The sequence below is a fragment of the Oncorhynchus mykiss genome, chromosome 6 (genome assembly GCF_057628025.1).
Source record: "Oncorhynchus mykiss isolate SJ-2025 chromosome 6, ASM5762802v1, whole genome shotgun sequence".
In the NCBI taxonomy this organism is placed as follows: Eukaryota; Metazoa; Chordata; class Actinopteri; order Salmoniformes; family Salmonidae; genus Oncorhynchus; species Oncorhynchus mykiss.
In genome coordinates this window covers 25,643,773-25,667,293 of record NC_143027.1, presented here as the reverse complement: position 1 = coordinate 25,667,293, position 23,521 = coordinate 25,643,773, and the positions used below count along the sequence as shown (strand labels likewise).

The 23,521-nt window shown below is 42.1% G+C and overlaps 1 protein-coding gene across 2 annotated transcripts in view; it reads right to left on the bottom strand.

The window, feature by feature from the left end:
• The window catches only part of LOC110525598 (neuronal calcium sensor 1), a 32,533-nt gene extending 9,240 nt beyond the window's left edge, over nucleotides 1-23,293 (bottom strand). Inside the window, exons 1-4 of one of the 2 annotated variants that reach the window (XM_021605849.3) lie at nucleotides 23,144-23,293; nucleotides 20,301-21,552; nucleotides 11,082-11,106; nucleotides 1,089-1,227 (exon numbers count right to left, since the gene is read on the bottom strand). In XM_021605849.3, coding sequence (XP_021461524.1) covers nucleotides 1,089-1,227; nucleotides 11,082-11,106; nucleotides 20,301-20,364 — 228 coding nt within the window. In that variant the 5' untranslated portion in view covers nucleotides 20,365-21,552; nucleotides 23,144-23,293. Of the gene's footprint in view, nucleotides 1-1,088; nucleotides 1,228-11,081; nucleotides 11,107-20,300; nucleotides 21,553-22,912 lie in introns of both variants that reach the window. The other variant, XM_021605848.3, reaches the window with a different exon arrangement.
• Nucleotides 23,294-23,521: the final 228 nt, after the last annotated feature.

Genomic DNA, 23,521 nt, shown 5'->3' with positions numbered 1-23,521 from the left:
ACTACCAGAACCATGACCAGACACAACCAGTAACATGAACAGACACTACAAGTACCATGACTAAACACTACAAGTACCATGACTAAACACTACAAGTACCATGACCAGACACTACCAGTACCATGACCAGACACTACCAGTACCATACACTCCCAGTACCATGACCAAACACTACCAGTAACATGAATAGCCACTACCAGTAACATGAATAGCCACTACCAGTACCATGACTAGAAACTACCAGTACCATGATCAGACACTACCAGTACCAGACACTATCAGTACCATGACTAGACACTACCAGTAACATGACCAGACACTACCAGTACCATGACTAGACACTACCAGTACCATGATTAGACACTACCAGTACCAGACACTATCAGTACCATGACCAGACACTACCAGTACCATGACCAGACACTACCAGTAACATCAATAGACACTCTTAGTAACATGACTAGACACTACCAGTACCAGACACTACCAGTACCATGACCAGACACTACCAGTAACATGACCAGACACTACCAGTACCATGACTAGACACTACCAGTAACATGACTAGACACTACCAGTACCAGACACTACCAGTACCATGACCAGACACTACCAGTACCATGACCAGACACTACCAGTAACATGAATAGACACTACCAGTACCATGACTAGCCATACCAGTACCATGACCAGACACTACCAGTAATATGACTAGACACTACCAGTACCATGACTAGACACTACCAGTACCATGACCAGACACTACCAGTACTAGACACTACCAGTACCATGATCAGACACTACCAGTACCATGACCAGACACTACCAGTAACATGACTAGACACTACCAGTACCATGACCAGACACTACCAGTACCATGACCAGACACTACCAGTACCATGACCAGACACTACCAGTAACATGACTAGACACTACCAGTACCAACCAGAGACAGCACCCTCAACCTTTGTACTATATGTTACTGTTTGTTTACTAAGATTGCAGTGACTTTGAAATTGTAATTAAAATCCACATAAAAAGCACATGTACTTGTGGAGGAACAAATGAAGGAATCAACAATCAAGAACCTTGTTTTCATCAAAGACGTTGAAGACAAAAGAAGCAAACTTGGTGGGGTCACCAAAAGGGAAGAACTGCTTGTAGATGTTCTGAAAGCCCACCGCATCCAGCTGACCACTTGGACAGTCCTTTATAAAGCCTTTGTACCTGCAGGACATGATGATGATGAGAGGGGAAGGCAAAGAGAACACAAGAGAAGGTTAACAGGATAAGGATACAATTATGCCTATTGAATATAATATGAAAATGTGTTCAATGCTTCAGATACAGCTATTCACATGCAATCAGCATTTATCTAGTATAAAACAGCATGCTGTATCAAAATGTTCAACTCAAAGCTATTTGTCTTGATAGCAGATAAGACAATGTCTCTAAACCGATGAAGAGGCAGAGGGAGTTTAATTCAAATTACTTTCTTGTCTCCTTCTGCTAATGTGCATAAATGATAGATCAATCTGTGAGCTTCTAGCCTCTGGAGATGATACATCCAGAAAGACATAACATCATAGTTAAATACAGAACCATGTTTCATATGTAATTTCCCAGTCAATCAAACATAGACAGTCTCATTGTACAACTCAATAAAGAAACAGTGTTATCAGTGGAATAACAAGCCTTTAATGGGTATGTACAGAGGCAGGGAGGGAAAAGGAGAGGACAGATCCTGGGCTTCATTCAGTCCTTCCTTTGGCTCCTTACTCTGAAACTCATACTTTTAATCTGCCCAACAGACAAAACACACTCTTCCATGGCCTAGAATAGGACAGACAGACACAGGGAATATCTTAAAATATGCTGAGAAAAGTTTGAAGAGAAGACCATAAACCTCCCATTTGCATATCCAGATGTGGAGATATGCAGAGAAATGAAAACCCAGCGAAGAACAATGAGGAATCAAGTCTAATTGCCGTTCAGTGTGCAGGCAATACAAAGCACATCATAATCCCAAAATGACCCATTTCAAGTGCGATAGATTTCGTCTGACTCATTTGTGAATTTCCCATTGTCTCCGTAAAAACTTAATCTTTTCAGTAGATTCATTGGGGAATTTATGCAAAAAAACTGTTCATGCAAGCTCTCTAGATTTTATCAGTTGGTTAGCAGCCATTGACTACTAATTGGACATTAAGCAAGATGATCCCTATCTAACTAAACTAAATGTGAAGCAGCTCTTTCTAGTTTGAAGTAGCTCTGGCTAACTCAGTAGCATATGTGGAGTTGTGCATGGACACATATAGTCTAGCCTAGTGTAACGGATGCCCTGCTGCATGCTCAGCGAGTACCGCTTCCTCCTGATTCGGCGTATACCGAGGCTTGAACCCAGTACCTCTGCTTTGCTTCTTACCAGTCGGCACAGCCGAAAAGCTAGCTATTCAGCGACGCAAGTGGGGACACTTCAGGCTCAGGAGTGAGCTTCACACATCCCCATGTGATAGATTCATCCCCTAAACTTAATCCACAACGACCCCAGCGTTGTTCTGAGTGCAACATCAGATCCAAATCACAGCACCATGTGTAACGGATGTCACGTTGCCAGTTTAGCGAGTACTGCTTCCTCCAGATTCGGTTCATACCGAGGTTCCAACCCATGGGATCTCTGCCTTGCTAGCAGACGTGACCACCCTCCCGGAGATTCTTACCAGTCGACGCCACCAAAAAGTTAGCTATTCGGCGGTGCAAGTGGGGACATTTCAGGCTGAGGAGTGAGCTTCACACATCCCCATGTGGTACACTAGGTCCCAGGCCATTCAGGATAATTGTATTTATTCACATAGAGATAGCCAGTGCGATTATGTCCCAATTAGCGAGCCAACATGACTGACAGTGTTGTGGACTGCTCATAACCATCCACCATGATATTTAGCCATTTTCCCTTGTTGTTGTCCAGTTGACAGGGATACTTGGCTCTGTCCCTCTGTTATTGATTGCAGGTGAGCACTAAGCATACTAACATTTCCCCCTGAATATATTAGCATATAATCAATACGGAGGAGACTTTTAATGTACAGCACCGGCATTTATCTAACCCCGCTAATTCTTCCATGTCTGTCGGTGGCTCCTCCACTAATTACACACCATCTGGCATTTCCCCTGTTTAAACTCTCTCATCCTTCACACTCAAACATGATGATTGCGGCTGATCTTCAAGTGGGGAGTCATGCAAAGTTTCCGTGAAATAATGTATGGGAGGGCCACTCAGCTGGCTGCAGTGCCCAGCCAAGGGGTTATTCTGCCCCAGTGTATCCAGGCAGCCCCTGAGACTGGTCAGCTCTATAGCGCCGTGCTAGGGAAGCCCGCCAAGCATTGTCTTTATTCTGCTGCTGGGTGTGGATGTGCCCTTGCTCACTGGCCCTATCAGAGAGGGCCAAGTGCATCAATACACTGACTGGCTGGCACACGAGGCACTGACTCCTCTCCCTATAGTACAGTCAGGATCAGGTTTTGACACAAAGCCAAGGCCGAACAGGGAAAGGCAGCATTGGCACGTGATATGGGTTACTGTAAATCCTAATTTATTGTTTAGGCTAGATCTAGCCTGGGGTAAGATGTATTCAACTCTTTTCCACCACTCATTTACTACAAGAGTAAAAACAGAAGCATTTGCAGTGTGGAATAAGGATCCAGTAGGCTCAGCCAGCTACATCATCATTTTGCTTTGAGATTAGTTGGTTGTGTTTTATTGCGTTACATGGCAGAGGACATGACCCAATTCCCTGTGTGCTACAAATGGTAAAAAAATACAAATAAAATAAAAACTGTGAGGGGGAAAGCCATGCATGCAAAGACAAAGAGTACCTATAAATACTCACATCCTCTACAATAGCACCAATCCTTGACTGTAGGAAAAAGTCATTCTATTTTCAGAACTCATCTGTCTCCAAGACAATGTGTGAAAAAATAACTTTAGCCTCAAATGCAGTAGCACTACAAAATCTATTAGCGATGGAAGGGGAAACCGATACATTGACATATATCGCAATACTACAGTTGGATGATTTTATACCGATATTTGACCCCAAGTACTGATTGAAAAAATACATGAAATATATATTTTTTGCTACTGTTGTAGCGTTAGCTGGTACTAGTCAGCTGTACCTGCGCCAAAACGCAGGTATTTTTTAATCCTATAGGTTGTTCTCCATTTTATTTTAAATAGTAAGCCAACATGTTTCCCTGACTGATCAAAACTTGTTTTCTCATGCGATCTCTTGTCTCTCTGCAGCAGACATATGGTGAGCAATATGTTTGGAAAATCGACTCGCAATACATATAGAATCATGAGAATCGCAATACATATTGTATCGGCACCCAAGTATCGTGATTAGGGTTGCAAAGTTACTGGTAATTTACCAAAGTAAACCTTTGCAATTTTTGTAATTAACAGGTCATCTATGGCAATATATGGTAACTTTGGTCATTTATACTTGAATAACTTTTAAAAAATGTATTATTTTTCTTATATCTGTGTCCATATTGTCCACGATTTTCTTGTGGATAGCCCATATGGTTCAAGAGAAAATACCCAAATTAATGAAAACATTATCTAATCAACAATGGCATTATTTTCAATTAACTATTGACTTTTTTCACAACTGCCAGCAGTTTGGCGCAAAAACATTTAAAACAAAGACATATTCACATAGTAAAATAAATGAATGCGTGTAAAAAACATATAATATTGAAACCCTCCTATTAAACAATGGCATGAAATAACATTAAGGACCTGGCATGTGAGATCGATAGGGAAAGGCAGCATAGGCACGTGATATAAACTCAGCAAAAAAAGAAACGTCCTGTTACTGTCAACTGCATTTATTTTCAGCAAACTTAACATGTGTAAATATTTGTATGAACATAACAAGATTCAACAATCTGCATGTAAGCTGCATCTCCTCCTCATGGACTGCACCAGATTTGCCAGTTCTTGCTGTGAGATGTTACCCCCACTCTTCCACCAAGGCACCTGTAAGTTCCCAGATATTTCTGAGGGGAATGGCCCTAGCCCTCACCCCCCGATCCAACAGGTCCCAGATGTGCTCAATGGGATTGAGATCCGGGCTCTTCGCTGGCCATGGCAGAACACCGACCCAGACCATGACGGACCCTCCACATCCAAATCGATCCCGCTCCAGAGTACAGGCCTCGGTGTAACGCTCATTCCTTTGACGATAAACGTGAATCTAACCATCACCCCTGGTGAGACAAAACCACGACTCGTCAGTGAAGAGCACTTTTTGCCAGTCCTGTCTGGTCCAGCAACGGTGGGTTTGTGCCCATAGGCGACGTTGTTGCCGGTGATGTCTGGTGAGGACCTGCCTTACAACAAGCCTACAAGCCCTCAGTCCAGCCTCTCTCAGCCTATTGCGAACAGTCTGAACACTGATGGAGGGATTGTGCGTTCCTGGTGTAACTCGGGCAGTTGTTGTTACCATCCTGTACCTGTCCTGCAGGTGTGATGTTCGGATGTACCGATCCTGTGCAGGTGTTGTTACACATCATTGTCTGCCACTGTGAGGACAATCAAATGTCAATCCTGTCTCCCTGTAGCGCTGTCTTAGGCGTCTCACAGTACGGATGTTCCAATTTATTGCCCTGGCCACATCTGCAGTCCTCATGCCTCCTTGCAGCATGCCTAAGGCACGTTCACGCAGAAGAGCAGGGACCCTGGGCATCTTTCTTTTGGTGTTTTTCCAGAGTCAGTAGAAAGGCCTCTTTAGTGTCCTAAGTTTTCATAACTGTGACCTGAATTGCCTACCATCTGTAAGCTGTTAGTGTCTTAACGATCATTCCACAGGTGCATGTTCATTAATTGTTTAAGGTTCATTGAACAAGCATGGGAAACAGTGTTTAAACCCTTTACAATGAAGATCTGTGAAGTTATTTGGATTTTTAGGAATTATCTTTGAAAGACAGGGTCCTGAAAATGGGATGTTTCTTTTTTTTTTACTGAGTTTATGTTACTGTAAATCCTAATTTATTGTTTAGGCTAGATCTAGCCTGGGGTGAGATGTATTCAACTCTTTTCCACCACTCATTTACTACAAGAATAAAAACAGAAGCATTTGCAGTGTTGAATAAGGACCCAGTAGGGTGCGTAAATTACCTGTAACTTTGCAACCCTAATCACAATACTTAGGTGCCGATAAGATATGTATTGCGATTCTCACGATTCTATATGAATTGCGATTTGATGTTCCAAACATATTGTTCACCATATGTTTGCTGCAGAGAGACAAGAGAGAGCATGAGAAAACAAGTTCTGATCAGTCATGGAAATATGTCACATGCTTCAAGATGGCCACCATTTTGTCCTGTACCCAAGAAGGCAAAGATAACTGAACTAAATGACTACCGCCCCATAGCACTCACTTCTGCCATCATGAAGTGCTTTGAGAGACTAGTCAAGGATCATAACACCTCCACCATACCGGCCACCCTAGACCCAATTCAGTTTGCCTATCGCCCCAACAGGTCCACAGACGATGCAATCAACATCACACTGCACACTGCCCTATCCCAACTGGACAAGAGGAATACTTATGTAAGAATGCTGTTCATTGACTACAGCTCAGCATTCAACACCATAGTACACTCCAAGCTCATCATCAAGCTGGAGGCCCTGGGTCTCAACCCCTCCGTGTGCAATTGGGTCCAGGACTTTGACGGGCCGCCCCCAGGTGGTGAAGGTAGGAAACAACATCTCCACGTCGCTGACCCTCAACACTGGGGCCCCACAAGGGTGCGTGCTTAGCCCCCTCCTGTTCACCCACGACTGCATGGTCATGCACGCCTCCAACACAATCATCAAGTTTGCAGACGACACAACAGTAGTGGGCTTGATTACCAACAACGACGAGACAGCCTACATGGAGGAGGTGAGGGCACTCGGAGTGTGGTGTCAGGAAAACAACCTCTCACTGACCATCAACTAAACAAAGGAGATCATCGTGGACTTCAGGAAACAGCAGAGGGAGCACCCCCCTATCCACATTGACAGGACAGCAGTGGAGAAGGTGGAAAGTTAAGCTCCTCCTCCTACACATCACAGACAAACTGAAATGGTCCACCCACACAGACAGTGTGGTGAAGAAGGCGCAACCTCAGGAGGCTGAAGAAATTTGGCTTGTCACTAGGGCTGGCGATATGGCCAAAATATTAAATCACGGTATTTAGACCGTATTTTTGTTTTTGAATAATAAAAGTTCTACATTTGCTTTTTGATTAATGAGTGATCCTAGGGTGGCAACACATACATTCTAAGTGATTTCAGTGAGTCTTCCTAAATTCTGAATATTTTATACTGTTCAATTCAATTTCAACCAAAACACATTTCAGCACTTATCAATTCTGCTTTTCCTGCACTCAATTGCAGAGGTGGAAAAAGTACCAAATGATCATACTTGAGTAAAAGTAAAGATACGTTAATAGAACATTTCTCAAGTAAAAGTGAAAGTCACCCAGTAAAATACTACTTGAGTAAAAGTCTAAAAGTATTTGGTTTCAAATATACTTAAGTATCAAAAGTATATGTAACTGATCAAATGTACTTAAGTATCAAAAGTAAAAGTACAAATAATTTCAAATTCCTTATATTAAGCAAACCTTTTTATTTACGGATAGCCAGGGGCACACTCCAACACTTAGACATAATTTACAAACAAAGCATTTCTGTTCAGTGAGTCCTCCAGATCAGAGGCAGTAGATGACCAGGGATGTTCTCTTGACAAGTGCGTGAATTGAACCATTTTCCTGTCCTGCTAAGTATTCAAAATGTACCGAGTACTTTTAGGTGTCAGGGAAAATGTATGGAGTAAAAAGTACAGCATTTTCTTTAAGAATGTAGTGAAGTAAAATGTGTAAAAAATAAAAATAGTAAAGTATAAAGACCAAAAAACAACTTAAGTAGTACTTGGAAGTATTATTACACCACTGCTCAATTGAGATAATTTCCACACTGCCACATAAGGCTGCACAATATGGAAAAATAATCTAGGATTAATGGAACTATTTGTACTGAGAGTCAGGAAGCATGTCCAGGGGTGAGTGTTTTAATAACATAAACAGAACATAATATAAAACAAGAAACACTACCAGCACACAGACATGAAACAAAAGCAATGACACCTGAGGAAGGAACCAAAGAGAGTGACATATAGGGCAGGTAATCAAGGAGGTGATGGAGTCCAGGTGAGTGTCATAATGTGTCATAATGTGCTGATGCGCATAACGATGGTGACAGGTGTGCGCCATAAGGAGCAGCCTGGTGACCTAGAGGCTGGAGAGGGAGCACACGTGACAACTTATTTTTAACCAAATGTTGCAATTGTGATTTGACTTGCGAATTAGAGAAAAACTGTTGGAATCATGGAATAGAATGGCTATTCTAATGTTATAGTTAGAATATAAAGTGGGCACTTTGAATAATGTGTTGTTTGAGATGAAAACAAATTAAAATGCCAGGGAGTTGTTATTGTGACATGGAAGGAACTAAAGTGAACTATGTGTTTCCTAGGGGACCCTATTAGCTTTGACTACATTGCTTGTTTTCTCTTGGCTACTTCATGTAGGTTACATATTCCTCTTTGATTTAGAAGATACTGTTGCAAAAACAACATGCTGATTTAGGTCTACACCTTCGCTGCTATTATCAGGTTGTTTTAGCTAGCTATGTTTGCTCTTACTCAGTACATTTATTAGTGGCTAACAATTAGCATCTCAAGATTTAGGACAACTTGCTAAGAAAATACAAACAGCTGTTTGCTAATGTAAGAAACACAAACTAATAGTGTCATTATAGAACGCTAGTGGATTTATATTAATAAGCATAGTGAAAACAGCATTGTTGTCATCAACATTATTGCATGTGCTGCATTGACCATGCAGACTGAATGCAAATGTCTCGTGGTTGAGGAACATCAAATGTGCTCCTTGAGTGACGGGGCGTGTCTAGGTCTGTGTGGAAAGTGGCACGGTGAGAGAGATGACTCGATTAGTGAAGTAAACTATACAAATTTACATTACACATGGCGTATCACTTTTAACAAACCAAACATTCAAATACTGGTATAGAAGGTAATGTAAAAACCCAAACCGGTCCCTATATCAATTCCGATATATAATAAAATACGGTATACTGCCCAGCCCTACTTTTCACCTAAAACCCTGACAAACTTTTATAGATGCACAATCGAGAGCATCCTGTCGGGCTGTATCACAGCCTGGTACGGCAACTGCACTGCCCTTAACCACAAGGCTTTCCAGAGGGTGGTGCGGTCTGCACAACGCATCACCGGGAGCAAACTACCAGCCCTCCATGACACCTACAGCACCCGATGTCACAGGAAGGCCAAAAAGATAATCACGGACAATAACCACCCGAGCCACTGCCTGTTCACACTGCTACCATCCAGAAGGCGAGGTCAGTACAGGTGCATCAAAGCTGGGACCGAGAGACTGAAAAACGGCTTCTATCTCAAGGCCATCAGACTGCTAAACAGCAATCACTAACTCAGAGAGGCTGCTGCCTACATTGAAACCCAATCACTGGCCACTTTAATAAAAGGATCACTAGTCACTTTAAACAATGCCACTTTCGGCCATTGCTCATCCATATATTTACATGTACATATTCTCATTCACACCTTTAGATTTCTGTCGGAACTAGAAGCACACGCATTTCTCTACACTCACATTAACATCTGCAAAGGATGTGTATGTGACCAATAAAATTTGATTTGATTATTCACTAAATTGAGGGTTTATATTTAGGACAATGTTTTACAGCTTCGTCATTATATATATATATATATATATATATATATATATATTATATGTATATATACAGTACCAGTCAAGAGTTTGGGCACACCTACTCACTCAAGGGTTTTTCTTTATTTTTACCATTTAGTGAGTATTAGCGAAAACATCAAAACTATGAAATAACACATATGGCATCATACAGTAACCACAAAAGTGTTAAAACAAATCCAAATATACTTTATATTTGAGATTCTTCAAAGTAGCCACCCTTTGCCTTGAAGGCAGCTTTTTTCCGGTAACTTTGGTAAATTGAAATGCATTCCAGGTGACAACCCCATGAAGCTGGTTGAGAGAATGCCAAGAGTGGGAAAAGCTGTCATCAAGGCAAAGTGTGGCTACTTATTTTATTATTTTATATACTGTATTTTGCATGAGGGCCATAGATAATTACAGAAACCTGTGATAATCCAAAGTACCCATAAGGGCCACTAGATGTTTTGTGATAAATTACATAAAATCCTTGAAAGTTACTACAATTGTGGTCGTTTACTGGTAAACTTCTAAAGTTTCCAGTAATATACCCTCCCTTTGCAAACCAAATCGTGATCATATCGTAGCCTGAGGTCCCTGGCAATTCCCAGCCCTACAATTTAGCCTACTTAAATACTTCATCTATGGATTTCACTTTAGAAGCAATATCCGTGCGCCAGGGAACTATCAAGTTGAGGATTTAATCAAGGGGCTATATAAAGTTAGGCATGCTCTCGGCACTCTGTAGAAAGGCCTTAATAACCAGAGCAGAGTTGGAGCATCAGTCAGACATGAGTAAACAACTCTTGACACAGTCTGGCTGCTGCTCAGGAAGCTCCAGCCCAGCCAGCTCACCTCCCAGTCACTGGGCTCAGCCCACGGAGCAGCAGACCTGCATTCCAGAGTCAGACCAGTCAGACTGAGCCTGCAGGCTTCAGCCAGCCTTTAGATGGGACCCATTCAGCAAGGCATATGGCCCCTGGAGTACCTGACATTAACACCAGAACACACCTGCCAAATTTAGTAAACAGCACATGTTGCTGGTGAATCTGTCACTCACCCACATTGACAGGTACAGTTCTGAGAGTCTAATTGAGGACTAGGCCCAATGCAGACTAGAAGAATTTGAGTTTTTGGAAGAAGAGAGGGGTAGAAAAGGGTAGAGCAGAAAAGGTAGATTTGGAGGGTCATTGAAAATCACATGTACTTACCACTGTTGCACCTCTTTCTCTGTAACTGGAAGAAAAAAGGAGAGTTTTTAGCAAGAGGGAATAAAGTTATGTACCATGTCTCAGACCATTTAGATGACTTGGACAAATCCACTGTCAGTTGAAAATCACAGATTCCCATGACTGCATAGGACTGGGCTGTAACAAAAATAATCAAATTATGATTGCACTGAGCACTTTTGGGTTTCTTATCAATTTGCAACCACCCTGAGGAATAATGTGTAATTATTTTTGTTGTTTAATGTATAATTGAATTCAGTACTTTGGTGTTTAATGTGTAATTCAATTCAGTACTTTTGTTGTTTAATGTGTAATGGAATTCAGTACTTGTACTGTTTACAAACTGAATGATTCATCACACCTGAAGCTATGGAATTCACTCATCTGCTACATTGCTCCCAAGGACTTCCACGTTATTATAATTCAAAGGTCAACTTAGCAGATTCATGGACATAGGAAGAGAGGGAGAGAGAGAGACAAAGGGAGAGAGAGAGACAAAGAGAGAGACAGAGACAGAGAGAAGTTAGCAGGAGGAAAGTGAGTGGCTTGGGGAGCAAGACGTGTTATCATGCCCGCAAACAGCGTTAGTATCAACCACTCCCTCGTGGTTCTCCATCCAGCCTCCAAAGTAACCAAAGCAATTTTCACCATCTGAGCAATGAGACATACTTTCGGAAAAATCTATGGCTGTGCAGGTAACCTGGTAGACCTGTGAGGGCGTTTTGAACGCACACTGCTCATAGCCTCAGGACAGACATGGGGTATTCTCTAAACCGACAGGATGCTTCTTAATAAGGCTCCACAAACAACATAATGAACTAGATGTTCATGGGCTAGATTTGGCTGTTCTCACTGCCACAGGTCATACTGACACATGGATATGGTGGTGTGGTACTGTTGCCTCGGTAATGAGTGTTCTAATGTTGTAGTCCCCATAACCTTAGTTAGATAAAAAAAAAAAGCTAATATATAGAATCTTTCAGTCTTTGGAGGGAATAATTCATGGTTTTGAATAGTCACAACTATTGTATTACCTGAACCTTACACAGTTTTTTTATTTAACTAGGCAAGTCAGTTAAAGAACAAATTCTTACTTTCAATGACGGCCTAGGAGCAGTGGGCAGAACGACAGATTTGTTTGTACCTTGTCAGCTCGGGGGTTTGAACTTGCAACCTTCCGGTTACTAGTCCAACTCTCTAACCACTAGGCTACCCTGCCGCCCCACAGTGAGGGCTCTATTTTAACAAAACTAATGCAATGGTAAATCTAAGCACTGGCGATAGTGCTATTGGTCGGGGGGTGGATGAGACATATTTTTCTATTTTCACAGCCTTCATTATCAGCGCAATAGCTGGCGGTAGTGCAAAATGGTTGGGTTTTGAGAGGCAGGTTCTCAATAAGCAAAATATACACTACATAACCAAAAGTATGTGGACACCTGCTAGTTAAACATCTCATTCCAAAATCATTGGCATTAATATGGAGTTGGTCCCCCCTTTGCTGTTATAACAGCCTCCACTCTTCTGGGAAGGCTTCCCAAAAGATGTTGGAACGTTGCTGTGGGGACTTACTTTCATTCAACCACGACAGCGTTATTGAGGTTGGGCACTGAAGTTTGGAGATTAGGCGTTCCAATTCATCTCAAAGCCCGAACCATGAAAAACAGCCCTAGACCATTATTCCTCCTCCATCAAACTTTACAGATGGCACTATGCATTCGGGCAGGTAGAGTTTGGCGTACGCCAAACCCAGATTCTTCCGTCGTACTGCCAGATGGTGAAGAGTGATTCATCACTCCAGAGAAAGCATTTCCACTGCTCCATGGTGATCTTAGGCTTGTGTGAGGCTGATTGGCAATGGAAACCCATTTCATAAAGCTCCTGATGAACAGTTCTTGTGCTGATGTTGCTGCCAGAGGCAGTTTGGAACTCGGTTGTGAGTGTTACAATCGAGAACAGACGATTTCTACATGCTACGCGCTTCAGCACTCGGCAGTCCTGTTCTGTGAGCTTGTGTGGCCTATCACTTCGCGGCTGAGCCCTTGTTGCTCTTAGACGTTTCCACTTCACAATAACAGCCCTTACAGTTGACCGGGGCAGCTCTAGCAGGGCAGAGATTTGATGAACTGACTTGATGGACAGGTGGCATCCTATCACGGTGCCACGTTGAAAGTCACTGAGCTCTTCAGTAAGGCCATTCTACTGCCAATGTTTGTCTATGGCGATTGCATGGCTGTGTGCTCGATTTTATACACCTGTCAGCAATGGGAGTGGCTGAAATAGCCAAATCCAATCATTTTAAGGGGTGTCCACTTACTTTTGTCCATGTAGTGTATGTAATGTATAAAGACGAAGCTGTAAAACTTTGTCCTAAAAATAAACCATCAATTTAGTGAATACCATTGTTTAATATGAGGGTTTCAACATTATATTTATTTTACACACGTTTATTTATTTTACTATGTGAATATGTATTTGTTGTGAAGCGCCAAACTTCTGGCAGTTGTGAAAAAAGTCAATAGAACAGTTGCAGAGCTAATTTAAAAAAAAATGTTTAACCTTTATTTAACTAGGCAAGTCAGTTAAGAACAAATTCCTATTTTCAATGACGGCCTAGGAACAGTGGGTTAACTGCCTGTTCAGGGGCAGAACGACAGATTTGTACCTTGTCAGCTCGGGGGTTTAAACGTGCAACCTTCCAGTTACTGGTCCAACGCTCTAACCACTAGGCTACCCTGCCACCCCAATTGAAAATAATGCCATTGTTGATTAGATGCGGTTTAAATTAATTATGCTATTTTCTCTTGAACCACATGGTCTATCCACTGGAAACACATGGACAATATGGACACAGATATAAACAATGAAACTATATATGAATACATTTTTTCAAAGTTATTCATGTATAACTTATACATTTTGTATATATAGTGTAGCCTAGGCCTGATGTTGATACTGAATTGCAGGACTGAATAATTGAAATACGTTTGGAGGAGAGCGTCTTTGGTAACCAAATGAGAGGCGCTCTTTGGGAATGGGGATGGATACAAGCCGCATGGAGTATGCACTGCAGGTATGCCTATGTGAATTGTGAGTACTGCATGAGTAGATGACCATTTAGAAAGCTTTTATGGATCTAAGCTACTTGGTGAATGCATGGCCAGTATAAGAAAGACCCCAGATGCATTGCTGTTGAACCCGCTTTCCTTAAAGTAAGGTGAGGGTAGCTTACTAAGGACTTGTATTTTAATGAAACGAAACGGAAAACAAGCAAATGTTACAGGAAAATAACTGAAATGTTTCCAAATACAAGTGTAACCCGATTTATCTCATGTCTCGTTCCATGATGGGCATATAGCCTACAGTACATTACGTTTTTTTTTACGCTAATCCAAGATAATAACAGGCGCTGGATAAAATAATGTAAAGCCATAGATAAAATGGGGATGTCCCCTCACTGTTTTGCTCTTGATCTTTTAATAAAGTTCTGGTGATTTTTTTTCAAAGAGGTCTAGAGACAAATCTTTTATCAATATTTTTGACCACTTGGCGAATGCATTGGGCAGGACTTAAAAACAGCCTTCATTGAGAGGAGGGGATATGCTTGGTTTTTAATCAAATTAAATTAAATATGAGGTTTACGGGCACAAAAAGCACATCTCTCTATTTCCATGTGCATATGGGCACTGTGTGACACGGCTGGATAGGCTGTGCTTCCTTTGTCAGAATCCATGTCATAACCAACCACCTTAACGCTAAGACCAGCTTTCGGTTGGTCTTCAATTTTGGCACTTTGGCGCACGTTTTTAAGGACACAGCTCAGATATTGCTACCCCTCCAACCTCAGTGCATGCAAAGGTCATGTCCAGGAATACCTGTATTCAAGTATTTAGCCCATGTCAGTGACTGCCTGAATGTGAGTTCCCAGTGGAAAGGGAGAGGGATGATGAAATAAACAAGAGTAGGTGTCAGCCTTTCCTCCTACACGCTCAATCAAATATCCTTTGGGAAAAGAATGCCTCATTTTAAAGGCCAAAATATAAACTCTTTATTTACCTCTTTCATTAACAGCAACCTAGACCGTGCCATTTCAATGCTAAGCAGTTCAAATAAAACACTTTATTAGCATCTCGCTGTATGTGCAGCAAATGGTAGGCTATTTATACAGTGCCTGGTGCAGTGTTGTTTTCAATGGCTCTTTCCTTGTTAGCAAGGTACTTTATTTAGGTAGATTAGTGACTTTGACAATGTTACAGACATTCCTGACTGTAATACTATGTTAAAGCCTACGTCAGTGAAGCTGGGGCTATATCCTAGGCCTGTGTGTGCCAGGCTTTCAGAAATAAGTGTGTATCCAGTGTAAAAGAACAGGAAATGAGTCTCAGCAGAGTCCAGAGATTAGGAAAGCATTTCTTTTGGGAGGAATTTGGAGAGCCTTCAACCAGCATGAGAGAAAAATCATCATTAATTCTAACATCCAGACACTGTCTATGAGTCAGAGCTGCGTCATTGTGTCCATTACAGAAAGAATGGCCGCATCCTGATAATGGTGAGATACAAGATATACCATAGATTGAAGACTATATATTTAGTACAAGACAAAACCTAGGTCTAGACCTTGTTCAGTGCTCTATATTTTGTAGTAGCTGGTGCGTTCTCAAAAAAAGAGATTAAAGGTTAGTATTTAGTATTAATTTAATTAATGTGTATTATATAGTATATTTGAGATGCATTATTGACGTGTGAGTATGTTCCAGGAGCGCACACGCGAACGCACCTGTCGCTCGTCTCCCTAAACAAGTTCACAATAAAGAAGCACACCTTCAGAGGAGACGCTGATGACACAGACGAAAGCTTAGGCCAAAATGTTTGTCTATCTACCGTGAAATAAATACTAAAAAGAAACCTTGAATCTTTTTTTTTGGAGTGTGGACCAGCTATGTAACCTTAATAGGATTCTGGAATTCTATTACATTTTGGTCAACGCACCTGTTCTGAGAGCAGTGGTCACTAGATCTTCCATATTATGTAGTGACAGCTTACAGGCATATTGCAAGCAAGGGAAAAAAAATGTAACTGTTATTATGGTCGCAGCCATAAGCCAGGCTATTAATTATCTCCAACAGACTGGTTACAATATTGGTGTTATTTAATCACGTACTGTATGGTGACTGACTGGTGCAGTTAGAATAAGTGCAGTATAGAGACATGTTCATCCCTGCTTCACTTTGCTTTGCTCAGCGATTCACAGGGAATCCTCATGTGACACATTCAGAAATGACAGAGTCAATCTTATGACTGTCAGGCCAGCCAAGCTACCATTAAAATGGCCTCAAAAGTCAATGGCGTCAAATAATTGAGGCAATTCACCATGCCTGCGATTCAATCAAGTTTTATTATGGAAGTCAGTCAAAGACAATGGGCAGTAATATAATCAGCCTATAAGGAGGGAGGAAAGCAGTGAGGCCAGGGCTAGCAGCTCAGCTCCCTGTGCCCTGCAGGGCCTGCTCACACACATCCAGCTTGCACTCTGTCAGTATCAACCCCTGAGCTGACGGCTAACAAAAACACCTATTACATCCTCAAGTCATTTGACAGGGCTTGCTCTTTCCACATAATATCAGACCAGTCATTTGACAGGGCTTGCTCTTTCCACATGATATCAGACCAGTCATTTGACAGGGCTTGCTCTTTCCACATAATATCAGACCAGTCATTTGACTGGGCTTGCTCTTTCCACATGATATCAGACCAGTCATTTGGAAAACCATTTAGGCGTGTTCAGTTTTAGGTACAGTAGGCTAAACTGTGGCCCCCTATATTAAAAGATGGGTATACTATGCCTTTAGGCATAACATGATATAGAAAATGCTTGTTACAGTGGCAAATTGCAATAGCTAATACTGACAGAAGCCAAGCACAGGAGGCCTCTCTGCTTTCTGTCCTGCACAACCAAACCTGTAAGACTGGTATCATTATAGATAGGCCTCCAAACGAGCTTCAACGCCATACAACACTCGTTCTGTGGCCTCCAACGGCTTTTAAATGCTAGTAAAACTAAATGCATGCGCTTCAACCGATTGCTGCCCGCACCCTCCTGCCCGACTAGCATCACTACTGGACGGTTCTGACTTAGAATATGTGGACAACTACAAATCCTTAGGTGTCTGGTTAGACTGTAAACTCTCCTTCCAGACTAACATTAAGCATCTCCATTCCAAAATTAAATCTAGAATCTGCTTCCTATTTCACAACAAAGCCTCCTTCACTCATGCTGCCAAACATACCCTCGTAAAACTGACTATCCTACCGATCCTTGACGTCAACGATGTCATTTACAAAATAGCCTCCAACACTCTACTCAGCAAACTGGATGTAGTCTATCACAGTGCCATCCGTTTTGTCACCAAAGCCCCATATACTAACCACCACTGCGACCTGTATGCTCTCGTTGGCTAGCCCTCACTACATATTTGCCGCCAAATCCACTGGCTCAAGGTCATCTATAAGTCTTTGCTAGGTAAAGCCCCGCCTTATCTCAGCTCACTGGTCACCATAGCAATATCCACACGTAGCACGCGCTACAGCAGGTATATTTCACTGGTCATCCCCAAAGCCAACACTTCCTTTGGCTGCCTTTCCTCCAGTTCTCTGCTGCCAATGACTGGAACGAATTGCAAACATCTCTGAAGCTGGAGTCTTATATCTCCTTCTCTAACGTTAAGCATCAGCTGTCAGAGCAGCTTACCGATCACTGTACCTGTACACAGCCAATCTGTAAATAGCACGCCCAACTACCTCATCCCCATATTATTACTTACCCTCTTGCTCCTTTGCACCCCAGTATCTCTACTTGCACATCATCATCTGCACATCCATCACTCCAGTGTTAATGCTAAATTGTAATTATTTTCACCTCCATGGCCTATTTATTGCCTTACCTCCCTACTCTTCCACATTTGCACACACTGTACATAGATTTGTCTATTGTTTTATTGACTGTATGTTTGTTTATGTGTAACTCTGTGTTGTTGTTGTTGTCGCACTGCTTTGTTTTATCTTGGCCAAGTCGCAGTTGTAAATGAGAACTTGTTCTCAACTGGCCTACCTGGCTAAATAAAGCTGAAATAAAATCAAATCAAAATTACTTTGAAGTATCAAAAGAGAATGTCTCAAATTTGGCATTGGATCAAACTGAGGTTGGCAATAAGAGTAAAAAAGTTGCTCATGAGATTTACTTGACTGGCTGTCAAAATACTTTGGATGCAACATTTTTAAAAAATCTACAGAACTGCATCCCTAAATTTAGCTAATGCACAGACGGTGCTCCTCCTCTAAGTTGGGTGTGTGCCTTGGACAGGATAGGAGGGTAAGCCAGCTTCTTTTAATATTTTATTATGGCACTGAAAGCAGGCCTACAACATCCTGAGCTCAAAATGTATCACTGAAAACATCTTCCTATGGGAAAGGAAGAAAGTCCCTGCCCATTTTCTGAAAACATCTGAAACCCTACCTCTTCAAAGAGTATCTTAAATAATCCCACTGCACTTCCCCCCGCATCACCCCCCCCCCCCCCCCAAAAAAAAAATAGAAGAATTTTGTGAACCAACATTCACACTTGATTTTTTTCCCCCTTCCTAGCTCTGACATTGCTGATAGCTATTTATTGAAGAAAAATGTACTTACTATGACTGTGATATGTGGTTGACCCACCTAGCTATCTTAAGACGAATGCACTAACTGTAAGTCGCTCTGGATAAGAGTGTCTGCGAAATGACTCAAATGTATGTAAATGCTATAAGTCAGAGGAAGGATATTTAAGCTTCTCAACAGGATAGGGAGAAGAGGATCCAGAAAGAGGAGGGAAGGAGACATAATGAGGAGAGAAATGATAAGGGGTCTAAGTTAGACAAGAGCAGGGTAAGGGAGTGGGAGTGGGAGTGGGCATGCTGGGAGAAAAGACTGGTGCCCCTCTGAGCAAAGCTAAGCAGATAAGATCCTAATTATACTAGTTCATTCCTTGCTCAAAGAGGGCAATCAGGGGATGTAGAGTGAGAGAGAGAGAGAGAGAGAGAGAGAGAGAGAGAGAGAGAGAGAGAGAGAGAGAGAGAGAGAGAGAGAAAAAAAAAAAACACAGGAAGGAGAGCTGACTAAAGGACAGCAGCAAATAGCCCATCCCAGCACGAAGCCCAATCTTCCTCACCCCTGCAATTTCCTGTCACAGCAGCCTTCCCTGGTTGTGGTGCGGTGAAGTCCACCGCGTGAAAAACACTGTCATTAGGCAGCCATAGGCTGTCAACTCCCACCCAACACCTGGCATGCTATGCTACAGGCTAGCCATCCATTAGACTAGATACAGTGAGGGCAACACATTTGAATAGTCTGTTAAGTACTAAAGCAACAAAATATAATTGTTTTTATGCGCAATGGATGGCTTGGCTTATATGGATTCTGTGATTAGAGAGTTTAGGCCTAAATAACATAATTTTGATTATCTTGTTATTTCTGCAAATGCCTCTAGTCTACTTTGCTTTCACAGGTTAAGTGATGTATTGCCAACAATGAAAATATTGGTATTTCGCCTGCTACTTAAAGACCTTTTAAAACACTTTGCCTAAATGTGCATACTTATGGAAATGTATGAAGGCTCCAGCAAGCCCATATTTGCTATCTTTGGCAAAACACCAGTGTGATTGCTGATCCAAAGTCTTAACCCCCATCAGCATTTTCAAAGACCTCTCCTTCCCAGTGGAGTGTTTCAAAAGATGCTGATTAGAACCACTTCCAGACCTAAACTAATCACAATTTGTGACGCCATATGAGTATTTATGCAAAAATATGAAGGCTATATCCACCGTGGAGCTGACATTTAATTTGTGCTGTTGATTCTGAGGATTAAGAGAAACAGAGGCGAAGATGTCTTACACAGGCTACACGCAAACCAGTTCATATGAGGCACACATTTAGTACTATTTCTATTCACTGTTGCTCATCTTAAAATGATAACGATTATACTTCGTCTTGGGTCACTGCGATTATAGTGCTGTTATGGGTATTAGCCTAAATAGGATTAGTTAGTTACTGCATGTTACAATGATTTTGTGATCCCCACAAATACAAACATATTAGCATTTTTTACAATCCATGTCTGATCAGTCCCGTTGAAAAGAGAGAACAGAAAAAAGCAAGAAGGCTACTCACAGTAGGTCTTCCTGGTCAGTTCCTCCACCACCTCCTGCTTGAGCTTGCTGTTTGATTTGCCCATGGTCTGTACCTTTCTCCTTACTGCCTTGAGTTACTCCTCCACGCCTCCTCCTGCTCCACCTTGACACCCACTAACTGAACAACCCTCTCAGTCCAGACCTCGCTGGTCAAACAGATGCAAATATGGGCCAGTAGAGGAAAGAAATACAATTATACCACTGAAACAGTCAACTCTGAAAGAGGATCGAACTCAATCCACCCACATCAGGCTTGTGTTCCGTGCAGTCCACTCTGGATGTGTCAAGACTTCAGCCCTCCAGGGCAGCCACTCCAACCCCAGGGGCTCAGGACTGAATAATGGGAGACTGCTGACTATCTGAGTCTGAGTGTTCGCTTCTCCTTTCTTTAGAATGTCCAGTGGGCGAGAGTGGCGTTGTGATGCGTTGCTACCTTCGTCCTTGGTTACAGGAGTCACCCAGTGTCTGGGTTTTGTGTACGCTCTCTACCTCACACTCTGCTCACTGTTCCTCTCACCCCTCCTTTTCCTCCTTTCACTCTATCCCACCCTTTTTCCCCACCACTGTCTCTGTGGTTTCGGGTAACTTATAAGAGAATCGTCCCTCTTCACAGCTGAGATAAGGGGGTGGGTAAACTAAAATACAATGAACATGGCTTGGCCTCAAAAGCATTCCGTTTTCAATTACACCCCCAGCTTGAACTCCGATCCCAGTAGGGCATCCTTCAGACACAGCAGCAGAAAAGTCCAAAGGGCTCTGTGACTTAAACTGTCATTTAAAATGCAAAATGCTGAAATGAGAGAGAAAATAGAAATGTCCCAATTCTTTGAATGAACAACTAAGGCGGTTTTCCCAGTATGTTTCCAGGCTGAGGGATTTACAGGGTGACAGTTCACTTTTCTCCGTCATTCTTACTCATCATTTTCCCTACTGCCTGGCCTCACGGCGGCACAGGGAAATCTAATGATTTCAGCCTCTCACAGACGACAGGAGATGGATCATGGAATTTCTCTGTATCAAAGGCCTGAGGTGGCATTCATTGATGCTTAACCTCAGCAGCTGACTGAGCCTCAGGACAGGACACTACGGCACCTTATCTCAGTAAGCATTAGGATCTATGCCTATGGGTTTGTTCCGTTCCTGGCCTGGACTGTCTTCTCCATGCATGTAACTGTGGTGGTGGTAATCATCCTTGTGTTTGCTCAGCACTGTTTTCCCAGGTAACTCAGACACTGTGAAAACAAACAGTAGTTGCAAGGTCAAGCCAGACTACTGTGAACGCCCTTCTGTGAACATCAGCTATCTTTAATCCCTGGCATCTCACCCACTCCACACCAATGAAAGGAGCACTCATCTGTGTCAAATGGTGAGCACTTGTTCTCCTCAAACACTCACTATTGCCGAGTTTCCACTGTGGATTTACCCTGGTGTTTTACCCAAAAGACTCAAGACTTTTCTGTTTCCATCTACGTGGACCGGCACCCGCGTCTCACTGTGCCATGGCCCCGGCGGACCTGCCCTGATTTGGGGCCAAGCCCAGGTTATGGTGCGGCAGGGTAGCCTAGTGGTTAGAGCGTTGGACTAGTAACTGAAAGGTTGCAAGATCAAATCCCTGAGCTGACAAAGTCAAAATATGTCATTCTGCCCCTGAACAAGGCAGTTAACCCACTGTTCCTAGGCTGTCATTGAAAATCAAACTTGCCTAGTAAAAGAAAAATGGGTACTTAAGCCAGCATTTACATAATAGAAAACGGTGAACTTTAACACCTTCTCACAAAGCAACTGTTTTGAATGATGCAGAGGTTGTTGATTCTGCTCACCCCATGTCTTAAAGTACTTCTCCAGCCTGCTTTTCACCTAATGTATCTCCTAATTTACTTAACAAAAGGCATATCTCAAAAGGTGGTCCAGGTCTCTTTTGTCCTCTAATGCTCCTCTATTGTTCCTGCAAGCCAGGCATGTTGACATCACATCAGACCAACTCCTTGAATGGCCTAATCCTTGTAGTTGGGAGTTATGTCTAAAAAAACAAACTATTTTGTGTAATACTATATTTTTTACCCTTAAGTACAGTAACGTATTTATAATTGGAATATTGTATTTCAACAGGATAAGTAAAAAAATAACTGATGTGTGTCTTCAACAAATTACACTACAGCCTACATTAACATAAAATACAGGTGACCCACTGGTGTGTGGGTAAGTTTCAACAGGAAAAGCAGATACAGCCAAAGAGCACTGGGGTGAAAGACATGCCCTGCTCCTATGCAGCCCTCACAATACAGGGCTGCTCTTGCCAATACTACATAAATTGGATCAATAATACCCCACTGTGGGTCATTCAATGTAGCATATATGTTATCCAAAAACAATAAATTATGCAAGGTGCACTGAAAATAAAATCTAAATTAGATATAATTTTGCTCCTCATTGAACAAACCTCATGCATTTTGCTTTGAGTTCGCTACAATATTTCCACTATACCCAGACTGGGTGATGTTCCTTGCAACAAAATAACTTAATAACAAATCAATAAGGAAAGAGTAGGCTAAAATCTGTGAAACTTTTATTGGGCTCTGTGCATTAACCTACCTTTCCAGGTGGTGCAAAAGGACCAGAAGAAGAGACGGTTCCAAGCACTATTGCTTAGCAACACTAACAGTTTACAGATACGGCCACCGTGAGGGAAATCTAATATAAGCCACTGTGAGCTCTTCGCTTTGTAGCTGTCATTCGGTTACTTCTCAAACGACTATCACTGTCCAAGCTATGACAAATATGACCCTTGTAACAGACATAACAGCTTTCTTTTGAAACATTCACCTTAATTCATTTTCAGACTGGCATCCGGAATTGACTACTGTAAATGGACGAATTATGTTCATTCCCGCGAGGCATCTGTACAAGAGCGCGTATTTCCTGCCGCTCTCTACCACTGTCATCTGCTCGATTCAGAACATCGCAGTCCGAACCACTGGACACAATTTGCTGTTAACCCTTTATTTCCTGTGCTATTTTCGAAAGCCTTGAACTGTAAATCAGAGGTATTGTGAAATTATTTAAAATGAACAACAACTGAGAAACAATAGGAAAGCAAACCTAATTAGTTTTCCTGCATGTGTAATTGAATAGTGTACTTTATTTTCCATTTGGTTAGAAACGGAAATTCGTCCTCTGCCTTTCCTAACCCCGCAGACGCAC